Raw genomic sequence first — 23,938 nt, 5'->3', positions numbered from 1 at the left:
GTCTCGCCTCACCCTCCGTTTCTGGCCTCATCTCCTGTCACCTGCTTTCTCCGTAACCCTAAGACTTCACGCATAAGCGGTTTCTGTTCCTCAGCGCCTTCTCGCGCGCTCAGGCTGCAGCATCTTTCCTCACCTGTGAGTCCTCCTTGTCCTTGTAGATCCATCCGTTCACACAGTGAAATGCTTCCGAAGGCCCCTCCGTGCCCGCTACGAAGCCAGCCGCTAGCGGCGCAGCAGTTAACGAGACAGTGACTGTCTTTACCCCTGTATGGTACTTACAGTTTCGTAGGAAATAAAGTAAAAAGATACATAGTGAGGAAGTGACAGATGCATTAAAATAAAACTATTTTGTGCCTGTGTGGCAATCGGTTAAGCGTCTGAATCTTGGTTTCAGCTGGGATCATGGTCATCAGGGTCGTGAGACTGAGACCCGCATTGGGCTCCACGCTCAGCACAGTGTCCCCTTGGGACTCTCTCCCTCTCCCTCTGCCCTCCCCGCCACTTGCTCGCTAACTCTCAAATAAATAAATAAATCTTTAAAAGTATTTTCTTTAAAGACTTTCTAGCACCCTAGATTCTTTCGTAACAATTTATACATACCTCTAATATACTCTCACCATACAGTAAATATCTGCTTCTCCTCTATTCTTCTGTAGTAATTTATAAAAGTACTAGGGTAATACAACATATTATGGGAATTCTGTTCATGTTTAGTTGCTTCCAGTCCGTGGTCAAGGACCATGTCTTCTTATTGGCTTCCCAGTACCACATTTTTCTTTTAACATTGACTGTCAACACCATACTTAACACATTGTAGGAACTCATGTCCATTTGGATGGATGGATGGACGGATGGATGGTTGGTTACAAAGGATCACTATTACATTGCACTACTACAATTTCATATTTCTAAATTTCTCATGACAAATTATAGTTAAGCTGAAATTACTGATCAATTTATAATCTTAGATAATAAAATACTGATTTTGATTCTATGATTGATATATTGGAATAATTGATAAAAAGAATGAACTCAAAAGCTATTATAGGATCATTTCATGCAGCTCTATAATATCCTGGAAAGCTTCCTCTGAAGAAAGTTAGCCTATGTTAAGTCCTTTCACTTCAGAATCCCAAAAGAATTCCAAACTTCAGTATTATCCTGTGGACCACAAAGATAGGCAGTTAATAAAAATCACTACCCTCTATCACTACCCTCTATAAATACAAATATATTTATAAATATAAATATTGTCACAAAGGATTTTATTTTAGGGAGAATAGAATTCCTGAAGAAAGACCCACACCAAAAAGATGAAATTCAACATGAAAATTTCATATGTGTGTCTGTGTGTATACATACACACAACTGCACACCCACATACACATTCAATGTGAGCCATTTTGTGGTAAGGACTCCTTTAAAAATTTGAGATCAATGAATTTTTAGCCTATGGGATTAGAGTTAGAAACAGGATCTCATTATATTCTGTGCTGATTTCAGACCATGAAATAAGTACAGTATCACATTATTTTCACTTCTTCATTTAAGATAACCATTGAAAAGTAGCAGAGTTGTTTTAGAGAGCAAATGTGATGGTAAACATCCCAGAGGCCATATCATGAGGATTGATTAAATGAGAGTTGTGAAAAAGCCACATTAAAGAAGAATCAGTTTTCTTTTGTGGTTCCAGAGGGTAATTCTAGAACTAACAGATTTCAGATCAAGATACAAAAACTTTCGGGGCACCTAGGTGGCTCAGTGGGTTAAGGCCTCTGCCTTCGGTTCAGGTCATGATCCCAGTGTCCTGGGATCGAGCCCCGCGTCAGGCTCTCTGCTCAGCAGGGAGCCTGCTTCCTCCTCTCTCTCTGCCTGCCTCTGCCTGCTTGTGATCTCTCTCTGTCAAATAAATAAAGAAAATCTTTAAAAAAAAAAAAAAGATACAAAAACTTTCTAATAGTTTGATGGGCCCGTGAATGGAATGAGCTACTTTGTGAGCATTCCCATTTATGGAGATGTTTGCAAAGAATTCAGTAGACCCAGTCAAGGATGTTGTGAATGGAAGTGTAGTTTAGATTATTTCCAAACATGTTTCCAAGTCAAAGATTCTGTGAACCTATGTTTGGTTCAAACTCGGCTTGAATTTACTTTTTGTTTATTTTTTGTAGCATCCTCTGATATATTCGTTATTTGTTCTGCATTCATTTTCTGACTTGAGAATTTCAAAGAAGAGAAAGACTTGTGTTGCTTTTACTTAATTTTAATAAAATAATGATAATACTTTTCACTTATGCAGCACTTTTCATCCAAGGATTTCAAAGTGCTTTACAAATATGCACTAATTAAGCCTCACAAACAGCTAGAGGTAGGTGATTTCCTTCCCTCTCTACAGGAATGTCAACTCTGGCACAGAAGTCCAGTCAGAGCCTCAGAGTACCTCGGACCCCTTCCTGGCTGCCATTCCCCTTGTAATGTGCTGCATGGGAACTATCACTTGTCATGCCTGGATTTCTTTTTCTCCCCTCCCTAAATTACTGCAAGTTTAGAAATACAATGAATGCTGTTAAAAATTTGTTTGAAGCCTTGTCACTATTACAGAAAATTCCGTCTCCTGCTTGCTGAATGCTATTAGATTTCCAAATGTTTGTTTAAAGATAAGCTTTAGATGTGATTTTATATTTGTTGTTGAATTTCAAATATAATTTTTTACTCATGAAGAATTTGTCACTTTCCTTTCTAGGTACCCCCAAATCACTGTTCTTGGTACATAAAACTTAGTAGCAGAAGGATTTGGGGGCCTCAGCTTTCCTGGTGGTCTTTTCACAACAAACAGGAACCATTTTCTTTGAACTAGAAATATGTGTTTTTAAGAAGAGATTGCATTTTGTTATGTTTGCTAATTTAAAGGTAAAAAATGATATCTGGACATTGAGGATAGTGGTTAAATGACACTACATAGTTCTACTTTAAAAAAGCGGTCTAGGAATGGCATTCTCTGATCTAGAGGGACACACCCTTTCTGTGGAGGTTAGGGGTACCAGGAAGAAAGCAAACATATGGAGACACACGTGCCGTGTTAGATTTAACCCAGTATAAACACCCAAATAGACAAACTCTCATCTGAAGGGGAGCAGTCCCACAGGGCAAAAGCGCGAACAGCAGCTCTGATTTCTCCCACAGGAGAAAGTACATGTGCCCACACATCCCAAGAGAACATCTATCCACAGGATTCAGCATCCTGAAAATCCAGTTTCCCCTCTGTATTAGAACCAAATGAGACATTAAAGAATCAAGCTATTCTGTTTCCGATTGAATTTTATTTAAAAGATATTAATTATGTAGATATAGCTGATCTTTCATAATACAAAAGGACCTAGGACTTACATCAAAGTACCATCCAAACTGGTCAGAATGTTTCAGGCCTAATTTTCTTTAAACAGCAAGTGCATCTGTGATACATGGTGGATAATTACAGAAAAACTCACGTTAAGAGTTTCTAATTTTTCTCCTTAAAATTTTTTCCCAAACAGTATCTGTGGAAGTCTAGAAACTTTGGCCTGAACATACTTTTGTCTCTGAGTGAAGTGCTGACCACAGAAATAGAACTTTATTGAGTAAACTTGCAGTGTTCGAGATCCAGTCTTACCGTAGTGGACTTCGGGGTGCAAATTCTTACCAACAATGTGACTGACATTTTTTAAGAAACAGAATATCCATTTTTCTATTTACACCAGGCAGATTGGTTAATGTCTAAGTTTATCCTTTTCCCTGGTGTCAAGCCACGGGGGAATGTGATTTCCTGTTGGTCTTAGAAATAAAATACTGTTTTGCAATTTGAACGTGTAGTGACCTCAGGCTCTCAGAACTTTAGGAGCCATTCCTCAATGAGCACAAGCCTGATGAAAGGTCAGATATTCCTGAGAGAGTTACAGGTCACCCCAAAGCATTGCTTAGGTGAGTTACCGACATTGGCCTCTGAGGAGCAACGTGGCTGCCAGCCTCCCCTCTGGGGACTGTCCTCTCGCTGCTCTTCACTTGCCTTCGCGTGTCTCTCTGCCGGTCTGCACTGCCTCTTGGTCCCAAATTCCTGAAAACCTCTAGGCTGAGAAACAAAGACAAAATTAACTTGAGTTTAACCTAAGTCTCCTGCTATTCGGCTCAGAAGAGATGCTAAAAATCCAGCCAGTGTCCGGGGCAGGCGGGCAGGAGAGGAAAAAGGGAGGAATCGAAGGTCGTGAGCTGTCCCACCAACCGCAGTTGAGAGTTGCAGGGACACGTGAGTGTCTGCTGGCCTTAAGGGCTTCGGGAGAATAATGCCAGTGGCCAGTTTCCCTCGATTTTAACTGACACGGGTATATCTGAGTTCATGGGCTGCATTACTTCCTGAAACTTCTTTAATCAAGTTGCCTCTAGAGCAGTGTTTCCCTTCATCATAAAATTAAAATGTCTTCCCAGGAGACCAAAGTAGGAAGGACATGCCTATATTTCGCCATTTCAAAATAAAATTCAGACTTAAAAATGTCAGTCAACTTTTAGGAATTATAGACACGGGTTTTTATTTAGAAGGAGCCCAAAAGTTTGTTTTCTTTAGGATCACTCACTAACAAATGCTAACATAAAACTTTTATCTCAGAAAACCCGTTTCCCGGAGCAGTAAGTTCACATGAATAATACGCCCTATACGTATTCTAGTTCTCTACATTTAGTATGCAGTCCGTCTCGGTGCACACATGCACACACGTGCACATACACACACAAGGTATTTAAAACAGCATTTTAATCATTACTTCTTTTGTGTTTTAATCTCATTTTGAGTTGTGAGAGGAAGTTAGTGCCTCTATATTTTTTAGTCATATTGAGATTGTGCTGATAAAGTATCTTTCCATCTAGTATACTCTCTAATATTAAAACATTTAAATGTATTTATTTTTTCCAAGTTTCTGTTTCTGCATTATAAATTGTTCCCTTTGATTGGAAATGAGCTCACTGGCATTCACTGCATGAGCTGTGCATGAGCATGTCATAGCTGCCATCTCCGCCTGACAAAATACGTCTCTTGTCGTTTTGCTAAGTGTTGCAGCATTCTCTGATCCTTAACAAGTGCTTTGGAGAAAAGATTTTAAATCTATCAGTAGATGGAAGAATAATTTTCAAAGTATGAAGGTTACCCATGCTTCAGATATCTTTATAACTCTGAATGCTATCTTTAGGCTTCTGCTATTTCCGTAGAATAAACTGAAACAACATTTATAATTGTCTTACTGTCATTCAAAAGAAACACGTATGATTTATTTGGGTTTTTTTAATTGAGGACTCAGAGAAGGATTTGCAGAATAAATCTGGCTCACTTAAATATCGTAAAGTTCCTTGTCTTATTCTCTCAGTTTAGGCTTATAGTATGATTTGGCCCTAGGTGAGGGTTTACTGCTAAAATTCAAAATGCATGTCCTTATTAATAACACCGTATCTTCGTATGAAAAGATGATCTTATTATGAATAATAAAACTCATCTTACTACAGCTTCAGTTTTATCATTCCCTAGCAGTGTATTACTGATACTTGCCAACACATAAAATCTTTTCATATTCTAGCATAAAAGCCATATATGAATGTAATTTATTAAAACTCTTCTGATCTGTCCTCCTTTTTGTCTTGAATAGCACCTGATGACAGAGGTTTCCCACATTTTTAACACATGTTAGAAGTAAATATTTATTATGCACATATTTGTGGCTAAATTAATTTAACTAATATTATACATATTATATAATGTATATGTATATTTGTGTATTTCATATATGTGTGTGTGTATACCTACACACACACACACACACACACACACACACACACACACAAGAGAAAGGCCTAATGATAGCCACATAAATCACATTTGCTGCTAGGAAGAAAATCTTGGAGGTGTAAAGTTCCCAGCCTCCCCTTGGCCTACATTGTGGTTGGGTGATGAACAATATAACTTATCACACCTTTTTCTCTTTTCAGCCTTGGAATGGATGGCTTTGGCCAGCCAGTTGGCATTCTTGGACGCCCTGCCACAGCGTATGGATTCCGCCCTGATGAGCCTTACTACTATGGCTATGGATCTCGATAAAGTCATCCCTTTTCCGTGTGTGCTCTCAGCTTAGAAGAAATCTGTGTGGGTTGGGTTAACTTTGAATCTTGGCTAATAATGCATGTGGATATTATTGCAGGTCTGTGTTTTTGTTTTGTTTTTTATTTTCCCGTGTTGTTAGCTACAAATTAACTCTGATCCCTCTGTACTCTGTTACGTATAGTTTGACCCTGTTCACCACATCTTGGATGGTGAATAACATTTCCCGTGTTATTCATAGAGATGCAAAAGTAAACGCTGAAAAGCATCCAGCCTGGAAAACACACTACATTATGTACATTGAGTGACTAATTTAATTTCTATTAAAAAGAAGGATAAAGTGCAAATGAATTAGTGAAAGTCATGTGTTTCTATGTAATGTGTTTCATTGAGAGTTTCCTGCTTGTGTAGGTGTGTGTGGATTCTCTTTTCCCTGTGCTTTCCCTGTAAACTCGAGTACTCCAGATGATGTGTGTGGCTTTCAAGTTTATGAAAAGAATATCATCCTTTTTTTCCCATGCCGTCTGCCTTTCCAGGGCTGCTTCCCAAAGTTAACTAGTTTTCAATGAGTAATGGAACGTGTGCCGTAGATTATGTTACATATGCATAGAGTCTCTTCAGCAACTTGAATTCTTGTCTTTCTGATTTTAAGGTAGAAAGCCTGAGACGTCTGGTAGTGCATGTGAAACTAGATTCGTATTGGGTTTTTAAATTTTACTATTCGTGTCATCTAAAGTATGGAAAAGCCGTCTCACAGGAAAACTAAGGAACAGAATATTTTTCTCACCTGTTTCCCATTTGTTTTCTTGTTTTTGTAAGATTTGGGTGGTAAGAAATAGACATTATAGTTAATAATGAATTTTGAAAGCAACTCATTAATGTTACAGTGTTGGAAATATACTTGACAAACACAGCAAAACAAATAACCGTAACACAGAGATAGTTCCTTGAGTACCTGCTATGGAAGGAGTTATGTTAGGCTTTGAAGGGAATACACAGATCAAAAATAAGACTTCTGTCCTGGAATTTTAAAACCTCAGTGGTCTACTACAGTATTTATTTGGCTTGATTTATATTTTAAGCATAGAATAATAGAGCTGGAAAGAGCCTTTAAAATAACTCAGTGTATCTATGGATTTGAGAGACCAAACACATAAAAATTTTAAATATTGTGAACAGATTGTCTTAATCACCCGCTGTGTATCAGGAAGCATGTGTGCTCCCGGGGAGTGACTCTAAGGTACGATTTGTGTCTTCGACCTCACAACCTAATCGATCTTCCTGAAAGCACCCATTTATTTGTCCCAGTTTCCGTTTAACCACAGAGCGTGAAAGCTGGAAAGAGCCTTTGATGCCGAGCCCTGTCCCACTCCTTCCGTTGAAGAAGCTGTGGCCAGGGGACACGAAGAGACGTGCCCAAGCTCGTGCGTTTGGTCAGTACGTGACGCGTCTCCAGTTTCCAATCCAGTAAACTCAAAACAGATATCCTGCCGTGTTATTTATGCCACATACAAAGTCTAGACACATGGAAGAGGTGACGTTAAGAGAAGGAGAAAGCAAACATTCCGGAGCATAACTTCCCTCACGCTGTGGGGAGCTGACTGGGGAAGGGCGTGCGGGGCACTCAGGCCGTCCTAGGGCTGCGCTCACTGAGGTGCACGTGCTCCCCTCCCTGTGTGATTGTTTTCATTATTTTAGGGCTTCACAAATTTTGAAATTGTGAACTTCCCATTCAGGCATGAGCTGATTTATCTTTATTTATGAAGGAAAGTTTCACTACAGGAATAAGGGAGAGTATCTGAAATTCTTACTTCAGAGAACCAAAGAGTTTGGCCTCCGGCACTTTTAGAAGCACCGTTTGCAGACTAGCGAGTGTCCGGCCTCGCTAGGTGTTGCCTGCAAATGGAAGTCACGTGCGCTTTACTAGCTGAACTGCCACGGCTCAGGCTGGAAATGAGCTCTCCTCAGGAGCCTTCTGCTCTCTCTCAGAGCTCCCCGAGCTGCCCTCTCACACAGGGCCAGAACGGCTTCCTCGGTTCTGTTTCCTTAATTTGTCCCCACCCTGCGGCCCTCGGTCACCTTCATTACCGTAGCGCCGCCCCCGACAGCGAGCAGCTGCTGTGTCCAGCAGGACCTGGGTAGGAGACACTGTCCCCTCGCCTGTCCCCTGCCAAATGCAGGCGAAGCGCCTCCCACGCTGCTCTGCACAGAACTGCACTCTCCAGCTTACCGCAACTTGACCGAAGCTCCGGGAATGACGCGTGACGAACGTGGCACAAGATGACCTGCCACGACCACAGTCGCGCTGTGACCGCAGCTGGCGTCGGGCTCCCACCGGGCCCCGCGCGGGGGGTTCACTCCAGGCCCGCGGGGGCGCGCTGCAAACCCAAGCCGGATTGTCAGAAGGTCCCACAGACAAGAACGGTTTTTCTTCAACCCAGCCGCACGCCCGCTTCTAGAGTCTTTGTTTCTTGTAACAAGATGAGTTTTTACCAGCTGTCTTGTCTCCGGTCATGAAACAGGATTCGAGATATATAAACTGATCTTCACTTTTTTCCCACGTTTCCAAGTGTCACCTGGAGGATTTTTCCTAAATCCCCCCAACTGCCTCGGCAAGTCTTCCCACATTCAAGCATTGGGGGTACACTGAGGTTTTCAGTGAGGTGAGTGTTAGGTCTTTTGTGTCTTCGTTGCTAGTTTAATGGGAATGTGGAAAATACTGATACCTCCTCAGATTTCAAAAATCGCACATACACGTTCTCGCCAGGTTGAAAGTCCACGAAAGCAATAATGCGTTAGGCTTCCGTGTTCTGTTCTCTTTGGAGTCCGGCAGCACCTCCCTGCTTGTCTGGAATAAAGACTGGCCTGAAATAGAGAGGCACGAAAGAAAGAACATTGAGAAAAAAAAAATCAGTAATCTGGAAGAAAAAGTCAAAAAGCTCTCTAAGAAGGCAGAGGACAAGAATGTAGATTAAATAAGAATAATACAGAAGGACCTATACCCCCGGGGATAAAAATATATGTTTATAAGAACTGCGCAAAAAAATAATAAAATAAAATAAAGTCTATTTAAAAGAAAAAAAAAGAATAATACAGAAGGTAAAAATCAGAGCACCAACATTTGGCTGGTAGGTTTTCCAATAAAAATCTTTTTAAAAAGTTACGGGAATGGTGAGCCTGGGTGGCTCAGTCAGCTAAACATCCGACTCTTGATTTTGGCTCAGGTCATGATCTCAGGCTTGTGAGATGGAGCCCCGCGTTGAGCCCTGGGCTCCGAGTTGGGCATGGAGCCTGCTTAAGATGCTCTCCTCCTTCCCTCCACCTATCTCTCCAAAAAACAAATAAATAAAAATTCAAAAAAGTTGAAAGATACAGGAGCAATAGCCAAAAGAGAAGAAAACATCTCTGGGCTACAATGGATTTTTCCCTACAATACAGTAACCATTTTTAAAAATGGGTGTGACTTCTATTTTGATGTAATCTAGAAAATTTCTTGAGAAATAGGAATTTAAAATTCCATGAGAATCCTGAAAAGAAGGGTAAAAGGAAACAGACCTCCTTCCAAGAAACGGACTGTCCTCAGGCTTCTGACGTTACATGACCCCAGCTAAAGAGCCTTCCCTGGCCCCGAAGGGAAGGGGACTCTCCCGGTTGCATGGGTGCCCAGCAGGAGTTAGATTTGTGGTGAACCGATAACTTCTGCATATCTCCCACTGCTCCCCATTGGGAATGAGAGTATCCTTGGTGATTATCCTGTCCCTGTCCCAACCACTGGTTGTTGGGTAGAAGTGGACAGGGGAGGTGGCAGATAACCTCTTGCAGTTCACAAGTCTCTCTGAATCAAGAGGAACCAAACTCAAGTAGAACCTGAAAACCACACCCAGGAAGCCTCATCCTCTGCTGGTATGATTTTGTGATGGTATCTTGCACTTCCAGCCACAGCCTAATGACATAATGTTATGAGACTTTTGGGCTAGGAGGGAGCATATTTTGTGTGTGAACAGAATGTTAATAATTGTGGCCCGGGGTGCCTGGGTGGCTCAGTGGGTTAAGCCTCTGCCTTCCACTCAGGTCATGATCTCAGGGTTCTGGGATCGAGTCCCGAATTGGGCTCTCTGCTCGGCAGGGAGCCTGCTTCCTCCTCTCTCTCTCTCTGCTTGCCTCTCTGTCTACTTGTGATCTCTGTCTGTCAAATAAATAAAATCTTAAAAAAAAATAAATAATTGTGGCCCAAAGGCAATATGTAAAGACTGAGAAAGGTGGTCATGATACTCTTGAGCTCTTCCCACCATCAGACAGACTCTGTTTAATCACGTCTTAAATTTGGGCTCACATAACACCCAGCTTTGACCACCAGAACATAGCAGAAATGATGTCTGAGTCTAGGGCCTACAGGAGACTTGCAGCTGCTGCCTTTGCCCTGTGGTTTGCTCCCTGATACTGACAGGCTGTGGAGAACTTGGAAGAGAAGCCCAGGCATCTGAGCTGTCTCACTGGGGCACACCTCCTCCCTCCGCGGACAGCTCACCCAAATGCACTCTTGCCGGTGAGCTCAAGAAAGACCAGTAGAGGGACCGCCCGGTCAATCACAGAAAGCTGACTTCCTGTGAAAAGTGATAATGTGCTGCTGTTTTAAGTTTCCGAGTTCTGGGCTGATGTGGCAGGTGGTATTTTCAAAAGATGCCCGCCCCATGCATTCCGGCTCACATGCACATCTTACAAAGTTATACTGATAATTCTCCAGTTAAACACGGAATCCATACCCTTCCTCTTGAACCTGAGTGGACTTGTTTAAAAAACTCTTTCAACCAGTAGAGTTAAGCAGAAGTCAGAAAGACTTAAAGCTAAGACAAAGAAAGTCCTTTCAATGCTGCCTTGTTCTCTTGGGACGCTCATTCTTAGAGCCGGCTGCCATGATGTGAGAAGGCCAAGCAACAGGGAGAGGCCATGTGAAGGGTCTGCAGTAGGTGGCCAGAGCGGAGGACCCAGCAGACAACCAAGCAGTCAACCGCCAAGGTGAATGAACCTCCCCAAGATTCCAGCCCCTGCTCTGGAGCCACCGCAGCTGAGGCCTCAGAAGCCAAGATGAGTGCCCTGCCCCACCCTGCCCAACCCCTGCAGATTCGTGAGCAAAAAAACAGGTCATGTTGTTTTAAGCTACTAAGTTTGTGATGGTCTGTGACGCAGCAGCTGATAAACAATACAAATTCTATCCAAGAGGGATCTATCCAAAGGCCTATACAAATCTTCAGATCACAAGTACTCTGCCCTCCTCAAGCCTCCTTCCATTCTCCTCACATCTGTCCCCACCACAAATACCGTCCACCGACACAGAGATGATGAGTTCCTGAGTTCCCACCTCAGTGAAGACTAATGGAGAACAATGTGCCACTCTGAAGTCTGAGAAATTTAAATTCATCTCAAGTTACTACAAATCATGATCTCTCAAGGCATTTAGAAATATTTTGATTACCAGACGTCCAAATTACAGGACTTTGCAGTGTCACACACACACAAAAAAGTACTTTTATTTGAACCTCATGACCACTCAATATAGAAACCCTGCAGTTAATTAACCGTGAAAAGAAATGTTTAATGTGAACATCACCGCTCTACTCTTTTTCCCTTCCAAGCCTTCATTCTTGCTGGGTTGGTAGTTCAGGGCACTGAAGTAAGTGGTCTGCAATCTGGAGGATGGTAACTGCTACTCAAAACCAGAATAAATCTCCCTGATGAGTCAGCTTTTTTCCCCCTTGCCTCACGCTGTGGCAATTTTGCCAGCGTCTCAAGTCTGCTGTGTGATGAGCCCGGGCCTAGTGCATCACCGTGAAGTTAAGCCCGCAGAGCACGACCATTACTGTTTGCGCCAGGTGGAACATGGAGCTGCCCATCAAGGCCTAGACCCCAGGAGGGCAGGGTAAGGAAGTGTTGCTTTTCTTTTTTTTTTCTTTTTTAAATTTTTTTTTAAGATTTTATTTATTTATTTGACAGAGATCACAAGTAGGCAGAGAGGCAGGCAGAGAGAGAGGAGGAAGCAGGCTTCCTGCTGAGCAGAGAGCCCGATGCGGGGCTCGATCCCAGGACCCCGGGACCATGACCCGAGCCGAAGGCAGAGGCTTTAACCCCCTGAGCCACCCAGGCGCCCCGGAAGTGTTGCTTTTCAATTAGCTTAACTTTCAGAGCACATTTATTTCCACTGCTGGGTATGAAGGAATCTGCTTTAATTCCGTGATTTTGAAAAGGAGACCCACGGAAGTTTGGGGAGCTCAAGGTATCTTCAAAGTCCAGAAATCTAATGGGATACTTTGGAAAGGGAAGCCAAGCTTATCAGTCATTTCTCATTGAAATTACTTGAGTCTAGCTACCTGTTTTGTTCCTGAGTATTTCTTTTTTTTTTTAAAAGATTTTATTTATTTATTTGACAGAGATCACAAGTAGGCAGAGAGGCAGGCAGAGAGAGAGGGGGAAGCAGGCTCCCCGCCGAGCAGAGAGCCCGACATGGGGCTCGATCCCAGGACCCTGAGATCATGACCCAAGCCGAAGGCAGAGGCTCAACCCACTGAGCCCCCTGTCTTTATGACTCTTCCCAATTGATTTTCCATTTTTCTGACACTTGATTTTTAATAATGTCACCAGCTAGACTCCAAGACCTGACCTTTACTGCCCACCGGCTTGTACTCACCCACCGTGTTTCACGTTGTTCCTTAAGCACTTCTTTCCAGCTGACCTCTTAATTCAGGCAAATGGAAACTGAAGCTGCCCCTCCAGTGACAGTGACTGCCCTGACAAGGCCTCCAGCGGGTCCAGACTACCAGACCAGTTTGAGTATAACCTCCGACTTCCACTGTGCAGAGGGCCATGGGGTGACTTCTAGAGCGACCAACAACTACCTTTACCTCAATATAATCTCAAAAATCTCCATCCGAGGAGGAGCACAAGCCTCACTCACACGACTCCGATGTGTGACAGGCCAGCTCCTTAAAGCACATGTGCGACTTCACACCCGCCTCTACATCCCATGACAAGGTTTCCCCACCTAGATAGTCCTCCTAACCCTAAATGAAAGGAGCCCATCCACCCCCGCTCCAGAGTCCCGGCTTGGGAAGCCATTCTCTTGACCTGTTTGTTGCAAATAAATTAACTTTGTGCAACAGCTCTGCCTGATGTGGTTTCTCTCTGCGACTCAACATGGGACTCCTGTTACTTCAGTTTCAGTAAGACAGTCTGGCACAAGGCACCTGCTGGTCATGCGGAGTCCCCCCGCTCTGGTATAGCTGTTGTACAGTGGCCTCACGAAAAGGATACCCGTGCTTCTTCACGTACACACGTGTGCCTGCTCACACACATTACATGGGTTTTATTGAGAAATAATTCGCATGCTGTGAAAGTCACTATTCCAAAATGTACAATTCAGCGGTTATTTTTAGTATATTCACAAGGTTGTGCAACCACCACGACTATCTAATTCCAGAACGTTTTCATCCCCCGAAAAAGAAACTCCATACCAGTTGGCAATTCCCACGTGCCCTCTACCCTCAGGCCCTGGCAACCGTTCTGCTGTGTCTGTGGATTTACCGGTCCCAGACATTTCATAGACATGGACTCATACAATATGTGGCCTTTTGTGTCCGGCTTCTTTCACGTCATGTCCTACGGTTCCTCCAGGCCACGGCATATGTCATTGCCTCTCACATGTCTGAATAATGTTCCGTCGCACGGATACGCCACTTCTTGCTTATCCATTCATCACTCCGGCCACTGGGGAGCAGAAGAGCGCCAGCGAACTGAAACCTGACCAGGCTTATTCCCCAGCCCTGTCTGTTGTGAGAGTTCAGCTGAGGACATCTCCTGTTTCAGTCGTTCTCCCCAAACTCTCTTAACGAGATCACATCTTCATGTAATACGCTAAGTGCCCTTCCTTGCTCTGATTTCCCGTTATCAAAATGCCCTGCTTACCTACTTCATGTAGGGCGACTCTGCTTTCAGCACCTCTCTGCCTGATTCCCTTAGGTCTTTCTTGCTTTCCTGTTTCGTAGAGAAGGCAAGAAAGACCAGTAAGCCCCTCCTCGTGCACTCTCGCCTCTTACCAAAGGAGCAGGAAGCAGCAGGGGTGCTGTCCTGTGCCTTTGTGACACAGGCCTCTTTCCTGTCCACTTGGTTGTACACACCAGTGTGGCCTTTGCTGCTGAGAATGTCCCTGGAGTCTATTTTCCCCAGACAGTGAGAAAGAGAAGTATGTAAAAGGATCAAGAGTGAAGAAAACAGATGTTGCAAGAAAAAGGGAAAATAATTTTTAAGACTTTTGGTGTCAAAAGGAAAGGCGAAAGCTTGAAGGAGGAGCTCTGAAATTTCTGGGATCTGTTTGTACGCTTGTTTTGAAAATGTCTGCTGACCATGGGACAGTTACTTACGCCATCCCTTTGTCCCAGGGACACTCAGTTGCCCCAGGTAGCTGCCGCGTCCTCGATTTACAGCACAGACTTGGGTGAGTGTGTGCAGGGAGCAGGGGGAGTAACCCAGGAGACGAGGTGGCCCATGGTCATGCAGAAAGACTCGTGGGAGTGGCAAGGCACAGGGACTTTTATTTTTAAGGAAATGGGGCAAATAATATTTAACTTATCCTGAACTAGACGTTCAGCTTTGAAAGATAACTGAGAAAATAGCAGAGAATCACTTGTCGTTATTTCTCGGATGAAGTGTGTGACATTGACGGAACTGCCATCTACACCTTATCAGGAAATGCCCACACTGACCCTCTAGTCATTCCTATCAAGTCCTTCACAGATGCTACTGCAAGCCCCGCCCCAACATTACCACCTAATGAATAATCGTGAGCGCTGGTTTATAGACATAAGACTGCAAGAGCTTCCAATCTAAGTGTACATTTCAGCTCCTTATTCCTTTATTAACTTCAAAATTACAGAAGTAACATATGCTCATGGTAACACATAAAACTATATGCAGATACACAATGCAAAAGGAGGAATCCCCGGTCACTACCCCCCACAGGGACTGTTAACAGATTAGCGCATATCTTTTGACATTTCTATTCATTCTGTGAAAAAAACAAAATTCAACCAAGTAAATTTGGAGACCTAACTGGCTTTGTTAAACAATTCAAGAATGGAGCATCCCATCTAGCAAGTAGAGAGGAGCTCTGAGCAGTTGTACAAAGTGGAAGGTTTTTATAGGAAGGGGTGAGGCAAGAAGTTATTGCTAAAAAGGAAGGATTCTTCCAGTCAAGATCACTTTCCTTTAGGGAGAATGACTGGGGGAGGGGTTTTTGTTTTGTTTTGTTTTTTTAAAGATTTTGTTGATTTGACAGAGAGATACAGAGAGAGCACAGGTAGGTAGAGAGGCAGGCAGAGGGAGAGGAAGAGGCAGGCTCTCCACTGAACATGGAGCCCCATGCAGGGCTACATCCCAGGGCAGATGCTTAACCGAGCCCCTCACTAGGAGGGGACACTAATCATGCAGATGATCTCATCTTCCTGTGAGGGATGGAGGGTCCATGTGGCAGACCCATTGGCACCCATCAGAGAATTTCTGACTAACTCCTTAAGGCTACGTTACTGGGGAGGGTTGAAACTGCGGCTAGATTAGGCAAAGGCCTGGTTTGGCACAGCCCAAGTTACACCATTTTGGGCCTGTGGTTTTCTAACAATTCATTTATCAATACTTGTTGAGCTCCTGAGCTAGGCACTTTTCTAGGCACCTAGGATCAATCAATGAACAAAGAAGAGATTCTTTTCCTTGTGGAACCTACAGTAGAGGAGAAAGAAGCCATTCAAATATAATTTTTTCAAAAGGTAAAATGTAGTCTCTCAGGCAAATATGAGTCACAGGTTGATCACCTTTTCAGTGATGCTGTCTTCGGAGCTCCATCTAAAGTAACTCCCTTTCCTCTCCTGTCTTCTCCCTACCTTGTTGCTCACTAAAACATTAGCAGTATGCTACCGTAGTTAAGAATATGAAATCTGTACACAAACTACTTTATGACATTACCAGCTGTGTGTCTTGGTTGATATAACTGTTAGTGGCAGGTTCCTCCCTGGCTTCCATGCAGACCTTGGTTGTTGAGTTCGGCCAAGAAAGAATTCAGAGCCAAACTCTCAAGTAAGCAAGAGTTTATTATAAAAGTGAAAGTACATTCTCAAGACAGCCATCATACTGAGAGTCTTAGTGTCTTTTCTTTTTATCCTTGCATGCCTTATGGGTCATAGGTAGGACGGTCTCCAATCAAGGGTATTTCCAGTCATCTGAGGGACTCCTCCTAGCCCTTGAGAAGGGGAGTTTAGGCCCTATATGGCCCTTGTCAGTACTGTCATGGCTGCCATCTTCCCTCAGAGGGGGGAAAACTGCAATGTAAATGTATTATAATTAAGGTATAGGTTATTGTAGGGCTGCAGGTTATAGGGACGAATGCATGCATATCCTCCAGGGGTCTTTTCCAGTTCTTTGTGCCTTGGTGGTGGTCAGCAGTTTCTTGCATTTTTGTCTTTTTAATGGTTGGGAAGTCCTGGGGCACCCGGGTGACTCAGTCCATTAAATGTCTGCCTTCAGCTCAGGTCATGATCCTAAGGTCCTGGGATCAAGCTCTGTATTAGGTTCCCTACTCAGCAGGGAGTCTGCTTCACCCTCTCCCTTCCCCTGCTTGTGTTCCTGCTCTCTCTCAAATACATAAATAATTTTTTTAAATGGTTGGAATGTCCCATCTCCTGATCACATCTAGCTAAGTACCTACTCTATCATAACCTCTCTGTACATCGGTTTCCTCATGTGTGACATGCTGTTGCTGTCTGGCTTAAATGAATTAAATTCCAAGATATGCTCTTGGATATTTGACTATTCTACACTGATTATTTTTAAGAAACTGCAAACCCAGGAGAAGTTCTGAAAACTGAGCAGAAGTTACCCTCTCGTAAGAGAGATTTACATGTAGAAGGGAAATGTCCATTCATAAAAAGGGGATGACCCTAAATCTCTAGAAACTGTTATCAACGGAGAAGGAATGGACTTAAACCTTATCCTTGTTTACTGGACTTTTGGTAAACTTCCAAAAATGCCCCCCGCCTCCACCCCTTCTGTGGAGATAGTATTTAAGGTGATGGTTTTGGTCATCTGGGGAGTTATTTGGTTTTCCTGGGTCTTTCCCATGTGTACAGGATGTATACATGTTATTAAACTTCTGTTTGACTTGATTTCCTCACGTCAATTTGTTAGTACAGCCGGAAGAATCCTGAAGGGCAGAGTGGAATTGCTCCTCTTTAACATCCTGTTTTATTTTTTACTAGAACTTAAATTGTACAAGCTGACTTTTGTTCATTTATATTCTTAGTGTCTGTTTCTCCCCTTACCCGTCAACCCCTAAAATTTGAGGCCTGTGAGAACAGGGCATCCATCCCGCTTTGTCTGTGGATGTTTCCAGTCCGCAGAGCTGAGGCCGGCACAGTCGGGACACGACAAAGTGAGCGCTGTGTTGAGTCAGGAAACCGAGCAAGTGTCGGGAACGCCTTAGAAGACTCAGGGACACGCAGAGTCATTTGGCTCGTGTCCAGCTTCAGACAACAGTGGCTTGAAACGTGCAGGGGCTGCCGGTGGGGCGGGGCACTTTGTAAATCTGAGAGAACATTCCTAGCATCTTCGCTTAAAAAGAAACAGTCGTAATCGGGCCCTTTGAGCCCAGTTACTGGCAGTGGCTGTGTCTTCCTCCTCCTCCTCTTCTCGGTGGTCAGCCTAACCTGAGGCGGAAAAGGCGCACGTTCAATAACCGCGGAATAAGCATAAGTTGGTGACACGTGTGACACGTGTGACATCTGCTGGCGTGCCACACTGCAGAGCGCTCAGAGCTCAGCGAGCCGGCGACGTTCCTCACGACGAGAATACCAGTCTCCCGCGCGCGGTCCCCGCCCCCCCAAGGCCTCACTGAAGGGCTGGATTTCCGCCGCTGCCGCACGTTCCGTCCGCGATCACGAGGGTCAGAGACGGGGTTCACGGGCTGACGGCCGCCTCAGCGCCACGGCGAACAGCAGACACGGGCTCAGAAGAACCCGAGACACGCGAGTCGTCGAGTCCTTCCGAAGACGCGGAAAGCCGAGCTGGCCTCGGGCCTCGGCGGCGCCGCTGCGGGCTGCGTCCCGGGGTGCGGCGCTTGCGGAGGCCCGACGCCGACGAACTGAGCGCCGAACCCGACTCTCCCGCGCAGGGCGGTGGTGGCCGCGCCCGGACTGTCCCCTCCGTCATGTGGTGGCCGCGCTCGAGAGACGGCGGGGCAGTGACGCGCGGTCGGTCCACGCCGCGAACAAAGTACCAGGCGGGGAGTCGGCGCGAAAGCGTCCCGCAGCGCCCCACACCGAGCGTCTGAACGCGCAGCCGCCGCGTCACCGCGCGCCGGGGTCGCCCTCGCCTCACTTCCTCCTCCTGCGCTCTCTGCGGCCGCTAAAGACCGAGGCCCCGGTCGCGGCTCGAACCCGCCTCGGTCGCGCAGCCCCACCCGGAGCCGAGCTCGCCCCGCCGAGGGCTGCCCGCCCGCCCCCAACAGGCACCGGCTCCCGGCGCTTCGGGACAGGGGCGACCCCCGCCGCCGTCGCTCACCCACGCGCGGGACCCGGGCCTCCCACCGAACCCCTTTCCGGCCGCCGGGGACGGCCTGAAGGCCTGGGACGCCGGGAGCCCTCGGCTCCGCGGCCCGCTGTGGGGCGTCCACGCAGCAGCGCTGCGAGCGGGGGCTCCGCTGACCCCGAGGGCAGTCGTCTCCACACCGTCAGCACGTTCGCTTCACTCTCTCAACGTCCTGTGAGAACAAACCACGAACAGCACGATCCGTCCCGCCGTGCTCCTCGCTGGATCGCGCGCAGCGTCGAGGGACCCGCCCCGTCGCTCGAACCGGAACCGCCCCACCCCGGGCAGCTGAGGCCCACGCGGCGCCATCAGCCGCGGCTGCGGACTGGAGAGACGTCCCTCTTCGACAGGCCGCGGTGGCTTTCCGTCCTCCCTTCTGCGCCCGCCCCCTTACTCCCTGTTGGAGGCGACGGCGGCCATTTTAGGTTCGGGCGGATGTCAAGTTAAATCTCGCGGCTTGAGGCCTAAAAACTAAAGTCAAGACCAGCTTGCGAGTTCAACTTAAACGCCAGGAGAGGAAACGGCTTCACAGGCTGACCAGGCCGCTGGGAGCGGGGACTGAAGACGCGACAGGAAACCACCCCACCCACCCCCGCGCGCGCGCCCACACTCAAGATGGCACCGGCCTGAGAGTCACCTTTGCGGCCGCTCTAGCTCGGTTTCGGGTTCGTTCTCCTCAGTGGCGGCGTCGGAGGCCTGAAGGCTGGCGTTCTGTCCGGCTTCCGGACCCGTCTCTATGGTGGCGGAGGGAGCGTCCCCCCGCGAAGACTGCGCGTGTGGTGGCCCCGGCCGCATAGGGTAGGCGAGGGCGCTTGGTGTCAGCAGGGGGCGAAGAGGGTCCCCGAGCCAAGACCCTCGGCCGCCCTCCCGCAGGTAACGGGGAGTCCCGCGCCGCGTTCCGTGGCAGTGGGGGCTCGGGCCGCGGGGGAGCGGCCGCGAGCGGAGGCGGGGGGCGCGCGCCCCACTCGCGGGTCGGCGCTCGGCGCGGCGCGGCTGCCGGTTGAGCTGTGGCCTCCCCCTGCCTGTGCGGGGCGCCCTGCGGATCGGGGCTTCGCGGGCGGCGGAGCCGGGCCTGGCGGGCAGGTGTGAGAGGGGGGCGCCGCCCCGGCCGCCCCCGGCGGAAGCGGAGGGACCCCGCTGGCCCCGGGCCGCCGTCCGCGCTGCGGGTCGGGCGAGAGTGCGGGGCGCTGGCAGCGGGGCTGGGAGCGGGGACCACCCGCGGGCTTGGGGGGAAGCGCCGGCCGCGGAGGGCCCCGGAGGCCCAGCTGGCTCCGTGCGTGCGTCGTGCTTTTCCTTAGGGTGAGGGGGAAGCGCGTCCCGGAGGAGCGTGTTGGGCAGCCGGGTGCGCACCGACGCGGGCCCCGAATCCCGGGGTCGCCGGCTCGCGTAGTTCCTGGGACCCGCGTGCGTGTCCGCGGTCGTCTGAGACCCGCTGCAGCCGCGCTGCGCTCTTCCGGCCCCGGAGGGCTCGGTTCCGTGCGGCGGGCTGCGCTCGGCACGGGGGACGCGCCTGCAGCCGACCGCAGGGCGGGGGCAGCGGCGTCACCGGACCGCCGTGTCCGCTCCCTGCAGCTCGGTGCCGGCCGCTGTCTCCGGAGCCGGGAGCATAGAACCGGGTCGTCTCGGTTAGAGTTGGAAGAAGGAGCGAGAGTCCCGCAGACGACACGGGTTTCCTGGCGGGGCGTGTGAGTTGCCGGGTGACCTAGACAAGCGCTCGCGTCCTCCACAGGTGGCCCAGAAACGCGACGTGCTGCCCAGGGAAGCGGGCGAGGGGCAGGTGAAGCAAGACCTCGATGCCGTTCAGTCGGAGGCTGCTGCCCGGCGTCGCGTTACCGAAGGCGGGTGCTAAATCCTGCGGAATAACCTCGCTGGGGCAGGATTTGAGGCTGCCCTTTCCTATCTTTTTGGGACTTTTTTACCTCAGAGCAGTCGACAGCGTATCTTTTTCTTGCCTCCTAATAAAGTTTGCCCTGGACGGAGGCTGTACCCCTACTCCTCTGAGAGCATTGCCCTCCTGGCATGACTTCTGGCAGGGTTAATCGTGCTTTTTCTCGAAAAGGGAGTCGTTTCTTTTCTTTCTTTTTTTCCCCCGAAGTTGTATTTCTTAGTGTCTTAAGCCCAAAATACACACTGCTAAGAAAACTACCAGTTTGAACCTCATAAAGATTTCGTAACTCTAGATGTTGAAAAGCCCAGTGTTCCCACAGGGATGTATTTTGCTATTTAGAAATGACTAAGTTGGGCGCCTGGGTGGCTAAGTGGGTTAAGCGTCTGCCTTCAGCTCAGGTCATGATCCCAGGACCCTGGGATGAGACCTGCCTCCAGCCCATATTGAGCTCATATTGGGCTCCCTGCCTGCTTCTCCCTCTCCCTCTGCCACTCCCCCTGCTTGTGTGTGCTCTCTCTCTGCCCCCCCCCCCCACACAAAAAAACTTTTTTAAAAAATGACTAAATGCTCATTGCGGTACCTCTGCTGACTTCCATTGATTCAGCCAGAGCAGCGCTCCTCAATCCCGGTGACCATCTTACCTCCTTTGGGGACTGATATTAAAACTAAACAAACACGTGATATTCTGCCAAGAGGATTTTCATTTTCTTACAGTTCCTTATGTGTTGATTTTGGACAACTCTGTTTGTGGCAAACAGAGAAGGAAGTTAGACTAACCTCAGATTCACACTTCTCTGACTAATTCCTCCAGTCCGACTGGTTTTTCAGACACAGGAGTTACCGTTTTCTGCTGACGAAATGGCAGCTGGTTTCAAAGAACATGGACGCATTCAGGCTACCTCAGGTGGACCTCTGGCCGCCCCTGGTAGTAGGAGTGTCAACGAGGCAGGGAGGAAATGGATTTACAGCTGGGTTTCCCAGGGCCTCAAGATGGAGGGTAGCAGTGTGCCTTACAGACCTGGCTGAGCTGCTCCCAGCCTTTGCTTTTCCTTCTGCTGCCAGCTGCCTTCCTCTGTGCTTACCAAGTTTCTGCTTCTTCATGGTTTTGCCTCGCCATAGCCCTGACTCTACCTCATGGCATCCTTTTGCCTTCAGCTAATGGAACTATCCCTCATCATTCAGATTCCTGAGGCAGGCAAGGATCTGGCCAGTTTAGCTCTTCATCCCTTTAGCTAGGGATGGCTAACGTGTGAACTGACTGGCCTTTGACCCAGGGAAGGGCCTGACCCATTTAACCACGCTCTAGAGAAGAGGAGCAAGACCCAAGTGCTGCACGTGACCCTCATGGTTCAGCGGGGGATTGTCCCAAGTGGGGTGGGCACCCACCAGCTCCAGAACGGGGGACTTAACAGTAGTTGCTTTTCCCCGTGAGCCTCCTTTAACAACTAATTTTCTTTGTAGTCCTCACGGAGACTGGGACATATACTTGAGACACTTGGCATTTTTAATACCGTTTTTCCCCTCTTACTGTTCTTAAGATAAATTGTAGAGGAGATAGCAGCTCAGTGGATTTGTTACAAAGACGACTTAGTTCTTACCCGCAGAAATATTCTTGGACTTTGAGTCATTCCAATTTCATATCGCCGTAGCCGTCGTCGAGTGTGTTCCCGCTGCACTACGTCGGGGGGGTCTGTGGGCCTTGGCGCTGTCTGGTAGGCGTGTGTCTTGAGCAGCATCTCAAGCTTCGGTAACACGCTGTGGTGTGGAACTTCACTAAAGTGGAAAAAAAATCTCAGTAGTGGGTCCGTGTGTGATTGCTGGTATATATTTATTTAAAGGATGGGATTTTTTTAACTGAAATTTTTAAATATCTTTGTTGCACGTTTGGCCCTGTTATTTAGAACCAGCAACCTCTTGCTCCATTGCCAGAGCTCGTTAAGAGCCCTCGTTATGTTTAATTCTTTACACTGTGGTAAAGCCAGAACTGCATACTGACGTGCATTTTTCAAACATGTAGTTTGGCCTCTACGGGCTTAAAAACATTTGAACCAATGTTGGAAAGTATGGAAATTTCCACACAAATCTTCAGGCTCTTGGATCCTTAGTGGTAGATGGCCTGATCTGGGTGGAACTTGAGGGTGGCTGCTCCCCTCAGAGCCAAGCCTCCAGGTAGGCGGCAGCAGGCCTGCTCGAACTGTGGGAATTTGTATCCCCGCTGCAGAGAAAGATGGGGGAGATGCAGGCACGTGTCTGTCTGTCTGGGAATTACCCATGACCTGACCCCTCCCCCAAACCTCTGTTAGGACTTGAGCATGTTTTTTTTTGTTTGGTTTTGTTTGTTTGGGGTTTTTTGAGCATGTTTTTTCAAGTCTTTCTGTGAATGTATCTGTATGCGTGTATGTAGATGCACGCAGAGGTGGAGACGTAGATATATGATGTATATTTCTTTTGGAAACAATGTTATTGAGGTCAAATTGACACGTAATCAACCGAACATACTTTAAAGCATACAATTTTCCAAGTTTTGGTATTTGTAATCAGCCTTCACCATAATCAAGATAATAACTTTGTCGATTCCCCTCAAAGTTTCCTTACCTCCCTCCACGATCTTCTCCTCTCCCCCAACCCCTCTATCTGGGTCTCCACCCCGGGCAGCCGCTGATCTATTTTCTGTCACTATAGGGCAGTTTGCATTTTCTGGAATTTCACGTATTGTGTGCATTTTTTAGCATTTGGGATGAGAGTTTTGCACTTTCCCCTTTGGACTTGGCTGGAGCATGAGGAGAGGTGCAGGAGCGCTCTCTGTTGTGGTCATTGCCCTTTGTGTTCCGTGAGTTGTCTCTTTCCTTTCCCCTTGTTCTGCTGGTGTTCGCGCTGCTTTGCTTGGCCTGTATGAGCTCTCCACTTGTTAACATGTTTTTCTTCATTGTTAGAAATACTCCAGGTTGGGGCGCCTGGGTGGCTCCGTCATTAGGTGTCTGCCTTCAGTTCAGGTCGTGATCGCAGTGTCCTGGGATCGAGCCCCCCATTCCGTTCCCTGCTTGGTGGGAAGCCTGCTTCTCCCTCTCCCACTCCCCCTGCTTGTGTTCCCTCTCTCACTGTGTCTCTCTCTGTCAAAAATATAGGTAAAATCTTCCCTTCCAAAATTATACTTGTGAAATATACAAAAAAAATAAATTGATCTACTTAATTTCTATTAAAAAAATATATAGGTAAAATCTTAAAAAAAATACTCTAGGTTATAATGTTCTTTTCATAATTTTAAGCTGTTGTCTTCCACGTTATTATACAGAAGTTTTCTCACTGATGAAACATCAGAT

At 47.1% G+C, this 23,938-nt stretch overlaps 3 protein-coding genes across 9 annotated transcripts in view; 2 read left to right on the top strand and 1 right to left on the bottom strand.

Annotated features, from left to right (window-relative positions):
* KIFAP3 (kinesin associated protein 3) overlaps positions 1 to 6,460 on the top strand; it is a 191,090-nt gene extending 184,630 nt beyond the window's left edge. For all 3 annotated transcript variants that reach the window (XM_047704339.1, XM_047704340.1, XM_047704342.1), the window contains one exon: positions 6,001 to 6,460. In XM_047704339.1, coding sequence (XP_047560295.1) covers positions 6,001 to 6,109 — 109 coding nt within the window. In that variant the 3' untranslated portion in view covers positions 6,110 to 6,460. The remainder of the gene's footprint in view (positions 1 to 6,000) is intronic.
* Positions 6,461 to 6,567: 107 nt separating this feature from the next.
* LOC125086249 (translation initiation factor IF-2-like) lies at positions 6,568 to 23,545 on the bottom strand. Its single transcript, XM_047705450.1, has 6 exons — positions 23,328 to 23,545; positions 22,217 to 22,391; positions 20,478 to 20,582; positions 20,257 to 20,432; positions 19,368 to 20,210; positions 6,568 to 8,974 (listed from the first exon to the last, which is right to left on the bottom strand). Exons 1-6 carry the CDS (start codon positions 23,543 to 23,545, stop codon positions 8,905 to 8,907), a joined length of 1,587 nt encoding a protein of 528 aa, XP_047561406.1. The 3' UTR covers positions 6,568 to 8,904.
* The window catches only part of SCYL3 (SCY1 like pseudokinase 3), a 43,596-nt gene continuing 39,046 nt past the window's right edge, over positions 19,389 to 23,938 (top strand). For 3 of the 5 annotated variants that reach the window (XM_047704347.1, XM_047704348.1, XM_047704344.1), the window contains exon 1: positions 19,463 to 19,603. The gene's annotated coding sequence lies outside the window, so the exon portion shown is untranslated. Of the gene's footprint in view, positions 19,604 to 19,703; positions 19,814 to 23,938 lie in introns of those variants that run through there. The other 2 variants (XM_047704345.1, XM_047704346.1) reach the window with 2 other exon arrangements.

The sequence above is a fragment of the Lutra lutra genome, chromosome 15, assembly GCF_902655055.1.
Source record: "Lutra lutra chromosome 15, mLutLut1.2, whole genome shotgun sequence".
Taxonomy (NCBI): domain Eukaryota; kingdom Metazoa; phylum Chordata; class Mammalia; order Carnivora; family Mustelidae; genus Lutra; species Lutra lutra.
The sequence above is the reverse complement of the archived record's forward strand: the minus strand, read 5'-3'. Positions and strand labels throughout refer to the sequence as shown.

Coding starts and splice junctions, on each gene's coding strand:
- LOC125086249 (XM_047705450.1), bottom strand. CDS start 23,545: ATGAAGAAAAACATGTTAACAAGTGGAGAGCTCATACAGGCCAAGCAA. Junction 22,392..23,327: donor CTAAAAAATGCACACAATAC/GTGAAATTCCAG, acceptor TTTCCACTTTAG/TGAAGTTCCACACCACAGCG. Junction 20,583..22,216: donor GTCCAAGAATATTTCTGCGG/GTAAGAACTAAG, acceptor GTTATTCCGCAG/GATTTAGCACCCGCCTTCGG.